The 10,293-nt window shown below is 35.9% G+C and overlaps 2 protein-coding genes across 10 annotated transcripts; both read right to left on the bottom strand.

Moving 5' to 3' along the window:
* Positions 1-1,582: 1,582 nt before the first annotated feature.
* Positions 1,583-2,595, bottom strand: LOC141609326 (uncharacterized). The gene has a single exon (XM_074428420.1). It carries the CDS (start codon positions 2,539-2,541, stop codon positions 1,684-1,686), a length of 858 nt encoding a protein of 285 aa, XP_074284521.1. The 5' UTR covers positions 2,542-2,595; the 3' UTR covers positions 1,583-1,683.
* A 1,068-nt stretch (positions 2,596-3,663) lies between these two features.
* LOC141606332 (septin and tuftelin-interacting protein 1 homolog 1-like) lies at positions 3,664-9,432 on the bottom strand. Of its 9 annotated transcripts, none has more exons than XR_012526680.1 (5): positions 9,284-9,432; positions 6,586-9,198; positions 6,075-6,109; positions 4,572-5,651; positions 3,664-4,023 (listed from the first exon to the last, which is right to left on the bottom strand). XR_012526680.1 is itself a non-coding variant. In XM_074425416.1 (4 exons), the coding sequence occupies exon 2, from the start codon at positions 9,193-9,195 to the stop codon at positions 6,595-6,597; it is 2,601 nt and encodes an 866-aa protein (XP_074281517.1). In that variant the 5' UTR covers positions 9,196-9,198; positions 9,284-9,432; the 3' UTR covers positions 3,664-5,651; positions 6,075-6,109; positions 6,586-6,594. The 9 variants fall into 9 exon arrangements, 2 of the variants coding, with proteins under 2 accessions (XP_074281517.1, XP_074281519.1); XR_012526678.1 differs by lacking the exon at positions 9,284-9,432 and having other exon boundaries at positions 4,572-4,623; positions 5,600-5,651; positions 6,586-9,195; XR_012526679.1 differs by lacking the exon at positions 9,284-9,432 and having other exon boundaries at positions 3,664-3,981; positions 4,572-4,623; positions 5,600-5,651; positions 6,586-9,195.
* Positions 9,433-10,293: the final 861 nt, after the last annotated feature.

Genomic DNA, 10,293 nt, shown 5'->3' with positions numbered 1-10,293 from the left:
TTTTCATTTTTTTCCCGCGCGATATGTTCAATAACAAGGCTCGAAAGATTTATATACAAATATTGAAAAATCAATGAGACATTTTTTTATGTTTGATACAAATATATAATCATGACAAAATATTTTTACAAAATATGAGTAATATCTTATCTAATTACACAAGTTTGAGCTGCTCACGAGCTTTTTGACCCGAGCCAATGTTTGCTCGGCTTGACTAGTTAAGCTCTCGAATCTAATCTGATCCCAAGCCTAGCTTTGACCGAGCCGAGCTCGAGTTGTTGGCGAGCTGTCTCGTCTCATTAACAGTCCTAACCCCTACCATCCCACTTGTTTGTCTTATTATGAAAGTGGTGACATATTTGACACGTCTACAATTTTATATGGATAGTGTCCGTCTAAAGTGAGATTTTGTATTTAATTTTAGATTGTGGAAGAATGGAAGTTATTATTGAGATCGGAAGTTAGTACCGTAGTTTTGATCTGATGTTAAACATAGCTTTTGAATGTGAAATCTAATAGATGCTCACTATATCTAGGTTTAGGCTCCGTTTGGTAAAATTAATTAAAAAGGTTGCTGACCTGAAAAGGAAACTGAAAACTGAAAAGGTTACTGAAATCTGAAAAGTTAACTGATAAGGTAGCGGAAAATTAGAAACTGATAAGGTAGCTGATTATATACAAATTTGTTTGGCAAACTAACTGAAAAAGTAATTGATTTTGATGAAGTGACGTAAAAAGATATGATAATTATTTAATAGTATAGATTTAAGGGGTAAAAAAGGAAAATCAAATCAAATGAGGTACTTGAAATCTCAAATGCTACACTAGGTAGCATTGCATTTCAGGTAACTTATTTGGTTAAATAAGCTACTTACCAAACGCTTACAAAAAAATAAGATACCTGAAATTTTAGTCAACTAAGTTACTTTGAGCAAATCAGATACTTAAAATATCTTGTCAAACTGAACCTTACTTTACGGCATTTCATTTCAGTGAGTATTATGAAATATTCTACATACATCAATAAATTTGTTCCTAATAGAATATGTAAATATTCTCATATATTCTGTATAGTTGTATTACCTAAATTAGAGGATGTGTTGGCTACTTTAGTTAGTGACTCCCATGATTAAACTTTAGTTAGTGACTCCCATGATTATAGGCATAACTCATGGGATGTGTTGGCTACTTTAGTTAGTGACTCATGGGCTGTGTTTAGCTAACTTAGGATAGTTCTTATGTATATATTGGATGCTCATACGTTAATAATAATCAAGGGATTATATTCTTTTAGTTCCATTACAGTTAAGAACTAAGATTAGTCGTCATGAACCAAACAATTGAAGGCATGTAATCATAAAATTAAGACAATGATCACATTGTTAATAAGCACCGTAATGGCCATCTAATCCCAGTTTATCGATTCAGTCCCCAATTGTGTTAAGACAATCACATTGTTAATAAGTTCACTCAATGATGCTTAAACCGACGATAAATCAAGGGATATAAAATATAGATCCAGAGTATAGGAGCAAATTAGTAAAACAATACACGACAAAAAACGATCTTAACTACTCCACTTGTAAAGCAAGTATAAACTATTGACTGAAACCGAGGAAGTAGAAAGATTTTTATCTCTTTAAATTGACGACAAACTAAGATAGAAACCCATACTTGTCTAATTTAGTAACCAACGTAATTCCAATCGGAATTATAATGATAAGGATTGGTATAGTCTTCATAATCCAAATCCCCATCATCAACATAAACACGCCCGAAATCCCCATCATCATAATCACCACCATAATCTCCACCATAACCACACCCAAAATCACCGTGATCACAATAATCAACTCCATATTCTCCACCATCGTCGTAATCCTCCTCATCCTCATCGTAAAACTTAGGATAACCAAACTCGACACCAAGCAAATACGAAACATGTGCATCAAGACAAGCATATTGAACCTGATCAATACTAAGATAAAGCATATCCCAATTACTAAACCCTACTTCCCTAGGCTTACTAACCCCATGCAACCCTAACACGTCACTACAAATCCCTTCCATTGACCTATTCCCATACCCTTCTTTCTTACCCAAGTCAACCAGGTCCCACACTGCCAGCTCAGCCCACGACTCCTGTAGTCGGCTCTTGTCCATACCATTATGCACCCCGACAAACGTAACCCTCTTGTCTTTGAGAAGGCGGTAGAGCGTAAGTGGAACACTGTTAGCATGACTAAGTTGGAATATAAGGCAATTACGGCCTACACTAAGTTGAATTGTTGCGGCGGTTGGCGGGTTAGGGTTTCGGCGTGTTGGGGGTGTCCATTGGACACCGAGGCCGACAACGAGTTTAGCGTTTGTGAGAAGGTCCCTGTGATTGTTACGTAGATTGTAGACCCATTGACGGGCTACGGCCGGGGTAGCAGTGACGACGGTGAAAATAGATTTGCTGAAGAAGTAGGTTGTGTAGGTTTGGCAGCTTCTCGGGTTTTGAGTCGGGTGGGAGATTGTGCGGATATAGCGGGAGTTCATGTTTATAGGTCGGATCTTTCAAAGGGACGACTGACGAGTAAAGTTTTTCAAGGGTTTTATATAGATAAGATTAGGGAAGCTTATTGAAGACGGTAAATAAAGCTATTGTAGCTTTATCCCCTAACCGGCTACCCGCGCCCCCCTAATTAATACTCCCTCCTATTTCCTTATATCTTCCCATCTCTTTTAGGCACAAAAATTAAGAAAAGGGAAGAAAGAAGGAATAAAGTATTGTAAGTTGTGAAATTTATAGGTGAGAGAAAATAATAAAGAATGAATGATGAATAAAGAATAGATAAAGTAATGAGAGTTGTTGATTTTTTAGGAGAGAGAAATTAATAAAAAATGAATAAAACTTACCAAAAAAAGGAAAGAGGGAAGATAATCAAACTTGTGTGAAAAAGGAAAGAGGGAAGATAATAGGAAATTGGAGGGAGTATATTTCATTATATAATTCTTTTTATTAAAATAATCTTTTCATCAAATTATATAATTTTCACTAAATGCTAAACTATAATATTTTAATTAAAATATAAATAATACAAGACTATAAACTATTAAATCTTTTATTGATATTAATATTTGAGCAGACTTGACTCAATATTATTTATACTATATATAAACAAAAGTATAAATAGTTTATGATTACTTTCATAACAAAAAAAAAAAGAATTTATAAATTGAAATCATTAGCTTTGTGGTATAGAAAGACTTTTTAAAAAAAAAAAAAAAATATTTCAGCACATTACTCAAATCTTTTAGATTAATTTTCAGTTTAAATTTATTTTTTAGTCGAAAGAAAATACAATAACGAGAAAAATGAATAATAAATGAGATACACTATTATTTTATAATTAAAATTTACTTAGTTTTCTTAAATAATTTTACAGTTCAATTTTTTTCCTCATATCAAAATATAATGACATGAAATATGAAAAATTAATAAGGTGTTATAGTCTATATAAAGACACTAGTTTAGGACCCGTGCAAAGTTGCACGGGAATGTATAAATAATGTATACAAAGAGTTTATGTATAAATAATTTTATCCAAGCTATAATTTCAGCTTTGTTGCTAATCAATATATCAAAACCTGTTCAACGGTATGCATACAAACCACTGATAAGCCTAATAACCTCTTCAATAGTAACCATTCCATTGTGTCCTATTGTTACGGCTATTTTCAATTTCCTTCGTATCATTATCATTATCATTATCTATACAAAATCTGATAACTTCTGCTGTTAGATACAAACTTCTACATTCATCAACCAATAACAATAACATATGTGAAAGGAAATTAGAACAATCAATGAGCTTGAGAGTAGTAGCTAATCTTCTGCACAATCTTGATCCATGCTTTACTCTACAAGCGTGAGATGAGGCCCAATTTTCGAAAATCGGATTGAGTAGTAGCTAATCGGATGACTCCTTTTGCTAGCTGTCTCTCAATTAAGTAGCTTTGTCAGTAGTCGTCTTCTACCTTGTGCATTATGTAGAAACTAAAAATTGAATTAGATATGCGTTTACAAAGCTAACAATGTTTCACTATTTCACACATGTATTATCAAGGTACATCAACAATAATAAGCTCTAACAAAATGTGCGGTAAGGTGTTGGGACAGTATCCAGTCGTCCATTGAAAGATAAGAGATTGTTTTAAAGAGACCCATAATGGAAAACGTACAGTTGCCTGCTACTTTAAAAAATAAGACTGATAGGGTGGTTTTGCAAAACATTATGACTTTGTTTACTCACTCCGTCTCAATCATTTGTTTACCTATAATTAAAATACTTCTCAGAAAGAATTAAAACAAAGCGTAAACAAATGATTGGGACTCAAGGAGTACAACATATATGAGTTCACCAAAATTACATGGACACCATCATCGACGAAGGGGTATGAGAGCTATTACCTTTTCTTGTATTCACCTAACAGAGTAAGAAGGAAGTTAGGAACGATGAGTCTTTTATCCTAACAAAAGAACCCCAGTTTTCTTGTATTCACCTAACGGGTATGAGAGCTATTACCTTTCAACGCGCTTCCTTGAGAGCCATTTTTGTAGGCATATTGCAAGCCAGCCTAACACATAATAAACATGACTCGTTTGTCGAATATAGCACTATCAGATTCTCAACAATAAAATTAGTTATAACTTTGCATCCAATTTCAAGCTCAGTCATATAGTCATATGGCAGTTAAATTACCATCATTTTAAATCGTTTGAACCCAAGGGAAGGGGTACTGTCTCAACTGAGCATAAAAAAAGACGACATTAGCTTCATGTTAACATTAGCGTCTTGATGACATGCTTTCAAGTAGCTCAAACACATTATCACAACATTTTCATGATATTCATGTTCTTTACCAAGACAAATGATGCATATTATATGAGAATGTGATTAACAAATTAAGAAAAATGCTTTCGACCCGGTTATTGTCTCTTCATAGAAAACCAAATTAGAATAACAAAGACATTTTAAGTGTCAAAGTTAGTGTTTGCATTAACACATCAATAATTCATTTTGGTCCAACATCTTCAGTAGTACTCCGTACATCACATATTAATGATATTAGTTGTAGTCTACAGAAATAGTTTTTCTACGTGACCATCCAATTAGCACCAAAATTCAAATTTAAATGACATTCTCATATGCCATAGCCAATTTTTTTCATCATCAGTATTTTTCCATATGCCTGCAGCTTGAAAGACATACACACATACAATGCCAGGTGCTTGTATATAATTTGTGGGAAAAAAATGTGAAGTAAATAAAAAAGAGTGGCAAAATTACTTCATACAACATACTCATTCTAAAATTGAATCAACAAAGACAAATTATCAATAATTTTAGAGAATGAGGGGACTAATTCATGACCAATAATCACAATATGTACGAATAATATGACTAACTCATGTCAGATAATCGTATATAGCATTCAAAAATTAATGCCAATCAATCGTTATCCTTCTTACTCCATATATTTTATTCAATAAGTTTCATATGACGTATTCAAAGTGGAATTTGGAATGAATTGAAATGGAGGGAGTACTAACTCTATCAAATGTCACCCATTGGTAAGAAAAGCGTGGGCTGGAGTACACCGATCTGAAAGTATCATCAAATTAAACTATCATCAAAGTGTGTTCAAGGTGAGATAGACAAAGACCAAAACTATAAATTACCTACCCAGAAATCCAGAATACTAAATTGAAACTCCCACATTTCAACCAAAACATGATACATCGATTTTTGTGCCAAATCATGCCAAAATATACCCATATTAACAATTAATTACAAAATATAGCGGAAAAAAACACAGAAAACTATACATACCTCTTTGATTGTAATTTATAATATATAGCAACAATGATTTCACCATTTATGGAAAACGTAGGACTCTGCTCAAAAATAGCATTACGCAACCGACATACATGTGAAAAATGGAAATCGATGGAGCAGAGTTTAATCCTAAAAATTTGTAGGCTTTATCACTTTATAACAAATAATGCAAATGCATTAGAATAGTACCTCGAGCAAGACAAAGACGATGCACTGCTTACGATCTGTAAGTAGAAGATAGCATGTAATGTAATAAGTACACTAAAATAAAATAAGTATAAAATTGGAAAACAAAAACAAAGTCTATTTATCAAAATTTCAGAGTAATTGGCAAGACAACTAATAATGAAGGACTGAAAAGTAATTGAAAAATACCAATCCTAAAAAATAACAGAAAACTAATTACCCCTTTTGATTCGAAATGGTAATTTATAAGACAAATTGTTGATAATTGCTCCAATAACCAATAAATCGTGGCAAAACATGAAAAGATTCTGGAATTTGGATGATGAAGGAGACGGAATTGAAGAGGGTGAGAACTGAGAAATAACGATGAGAGAGGCGGGGGAAATAGGGAAAGACTTGAAGAGTTCTTTAGTGATTGATTAGGGTTAAGCACTTTTAATCGTGATTCTAAACTCTCAAACCATAGAACAGTTAAACAGAAAAAATGTTACAGATAACGGGAGTCTCAGCCTACCAACAAGTTTCAGCGCCTTCTGGGTCCAGGAATGTTCTGCATCTGTACAAGCTGCTCAAGAGATACCAAAGACCATTGTCCGTGGACTTGTGCTAAGACCTTCTGATTTAAAGAGTCCACGACTACACTCACGCTTCCAAAGCTGTATACTTGATGATGATTGTGTAATCTTCCAGGTTTAGGTGTAAACAACAACCCATGCTCCTGCGCATAAGCCTCTATAACTTCCTTCAAGCTCATTTCAGGCACACCATCTGCAGCAGCAGCTTGCTGTTGAGCAAGTCCGGCTTTTATCTGAGCCTCAAATTGTCTCTGCTCACGGGCCCTTAGGAAGCTTATGTTTTCTTTCACGCCAGGCTGCACCACCTCCAAGCCTTCCACAGCACGGTTCATCATATCAAGGCCAACATTGAGTTGGTGACGGACACGCTCATTAGCCAAAAGTTCAGATGGGATAAGCTCTTTCCATCCAAGATACCATTGCATAACCTCCTCAAAGTTCGGACTCGAACATAGCCAATGATATAGAACTTGATGCCATTTGCTGAAGAAGTGAATCTCCAACAAGCTGACCATGTGATGAATGGGCACAGCCGAAGCCCATGCCATGACAGCATAAAACTGATCAAGCTTCTGATTCGCAGGATTAACCTGGAATTCCTGCATAACAGTTATCAATTTAGGAAGAATGGACCTGACAATAAGTTGTTCCCAACTGGCAGCATCAAATACTGTCTTCCAGGGTGATAGAATGGTGTAGGCGGACGTATCACCGGGGTGCCAATGTTGGAGGGCATTTCCTAATGTCACACGGATGGCCTGATAAAGACTTTCCAATTTCTGTCCAAGTAGCGGAAGCCAAGGATGAATCCAAACATGAATTGGAATCGTTTCCCGAAGAGGGTCCCAGGATTTTACAGCTTCAGATAACTTTGGCATCACAATCATATCAAGTAGAGACTGAAGAACTGACGATGGTAGCAACTTTTCCCATAACTCGAGGAATCGAAGCATAGGTTCCGGATCTCTAGCTTGCCATGTGTTTATACCAGCAATTCTGACTGCAGGAAACACAACTTCATTGACCAACTGAGAATAAGGGGCAGCTGCATCCTCAAATATCTCATGTTGTTCATCTTCTTGTAACAAGCTCTTCCACAATGTTATTACGTCAACTCCATATGATGGGTTTTGGAGAGGATCCCATCCTTGGAACACTCGAATCAACAAAGGAAGTGCATATGAACATGCGATACTAGACAAGTTACATATCTTGTACTCCTGGACATACATCCTCTGCAATTCTGCCACAAACTTCGCAAGAATTTCCAAAGTTAATCTTCCTGAAATATGCTCCTCCTCAACAGTATCCAAAATCTTCAAAATTTCTTCCATGTTATCGATCTGCTTCTTTTCCTGTGTTGCCTTCTTTTGGAGCATTTCCTTCTCCATCTGAAGCACGACTACAGACTCCTTCTGATTACTCAAATCCTTGTCTAACTTTTGTATATCAAGCTCTATCAAGTCCACTAGCAATCTGATGTTGTGTTGCAACTCAGGCATGGGTACATCACTTTCCCTAGCCTTCTCCTCGGCATTCAGGTTTTCTAGATTCGTCAAAACTCGAACCTGGGGACCTCTCATATCAACTACCTTTTGAAGCACCAATGGTGGTCCTTCTGCGTCTGCCTTCATAGCCAGCAACTCGTCTGGGGTAATTATATTTCCCCTCTCCTTATTACGCGTACGAGCTTGCTTCTTCCAAAGATTTTCCGGCTTCTTAACCAAAACTGACTTTGCCTTTGCTTCAATCTGTTGAGATATATCAACCACTTTCGGCACGCTCTTGCTCTCCTCGTAGTCGTTAAACCCCATCCCCATATTCTTCGGCCTTAACTTTGCCTCAATTGGGGCAACAATACCTTGTGCATTCCTTCCTAATCCACCACCCTTATACCCCATTTCCTTAAGCAACTTCCACCCAATACCTTTTGTATGCGCCTCAAATCCCCCGACCCCATCCCCCGACGGTTCAACCCCTCTCCTCGCCTCTCCTAATTTTGGCTTCCCACTTGCACTACCCTCGCTTATCTTCGCCTTCTCCCTCCTTTTCTCCGCAGCTTCCTTAATCTTCTTCCCAAAAGCCGTAGGCAAAAACGCCTCCTCATCCTCAACCTTCTCCTCCCCCTCCCCCATCCCTAACCCCTTGCCCCCAAACCCTAACCCACCAGACCCCACTCCAGCACCCGAACCACTAGGAGCAAACCCTAGCCCAGAACCCGAACCATTAGGAGTAAAACCCAGCCCAACACCCTCATTCTTTTCTTCTTTTTCCGCCTCCTCAGTAGGCGCAACAGCACCAATAGAAATGAAATTAACAGGTTTCGAATAATCCGCCTTTTTAACCAAACCACCCTTCTTTCTCTTCTTCCTTTTGCCATCATCATCATCATCATCTGAATCAGAACTACCAACGCCATAGAGAACATCATCTCTAGATTGAACCGCTTTATCTTTTCGCTTTTTGTAATAAAATTCACCTCCTATAAACTGCCCTCCTTCAAAATCCTTATCTAACCCAAACTTTTCCATCTCCTGATACTCATCCATATTCTAAATTGACGATGAGAATGATTTCACTAAATAATCAAAAGAATATAGCTAAGTCAAGGAAGAAAATAAAAAAACAAGGATTTACCTACTTGTTGAAGCCTTCAAGGTTAACTGATTGTTGATGGTGAAACCCAGTCGTCTGAAGAAAATAAACCCTAAATCTGGTGAAAGTGATCCCAATAATTAAACCCAAAATTAATCCCTAAATCTGGCGAAAATAAACCCTAAAACGATCGAAAAAATTAATCGGGATGAATGATTAGGAAAGGAATGAAAAATGAGGAACTGGGTTAATTTAATCGGGATGAATGAAATTGATGAAATCCGAAATCGGGATGAATGAAATCCCCAATCAGAAATAATAAATCGTTTTTTTTTTTGTTTATGAATTATATAGCAATGGAATGATGAATGTGATTTTTGGGGGTTTTTTTTGGGTTGAGTGTGTGAGATGAATGTGGTGATAGAATATAGATGAATGCTGATATTTTGTAATTCCTCCAATTCACCATATTCTTCCCTATTTCTTAAAACGGTTATTCAGGTTTTCTTCCCCTTTCTATTTTTGGTAACTTTTTACTCTTATTTTATTCATACCTCTCTCCTATTACCCCACCCACCCAACTCTTTTAATACTATTTTATTCCTTACTTTAATATTTGTGGCCCACAATTTATTATTTAACTCTTCATTATTCATCTCTCTTTCCTATCACCAAACCCCACCCAACTTTTTATTAATATAATACTCCCTCTATTTTTTTATATATGACTTTCTCACATTTCGAGACACTCCCTTCTCTCTTCAATATCTCTTAAAATATAAGACTAAATATTATGATATGTATACTCATATGAAAGAGTTTTTCGTAAGGAATTTAATGGTACCATTTTTATATTTTTTGAACAAATATAATTTTGTAAATATTAAAGTCAAAGGCTTACCTCGTAAATGCAAAACGTCATATATAAAAAAGTGGAGGGAGTATTTCATTTCTTAATTCTTGTGCCCAAAGTAAAGAGGAAGAAAATAGAGGATTGGAGGGAGTATTTTTCTTGGTTTTTTTGTTTTCTTTTTTTAAAAAAAAAAAATTGT

This window comes from Silene latifolia, chromosome 10 (genome assembly GCF_048544455.1).
Source record: "Silene latifolia isolate original U9 population chromosome 10, ASM4854445v1, whole genome shotgun sequence".
Taxonomy (NCBI): domain Eukaryota; kingdom Viridiplantae; phylum Streptophyta; class Magnoliopsida; order Caryophyllales; family Caryophyllaceae; genus Silene; species Silene latifolia.
This window is presented reverse-complemented; position numbering and strand designations above follow the sequence as displayed.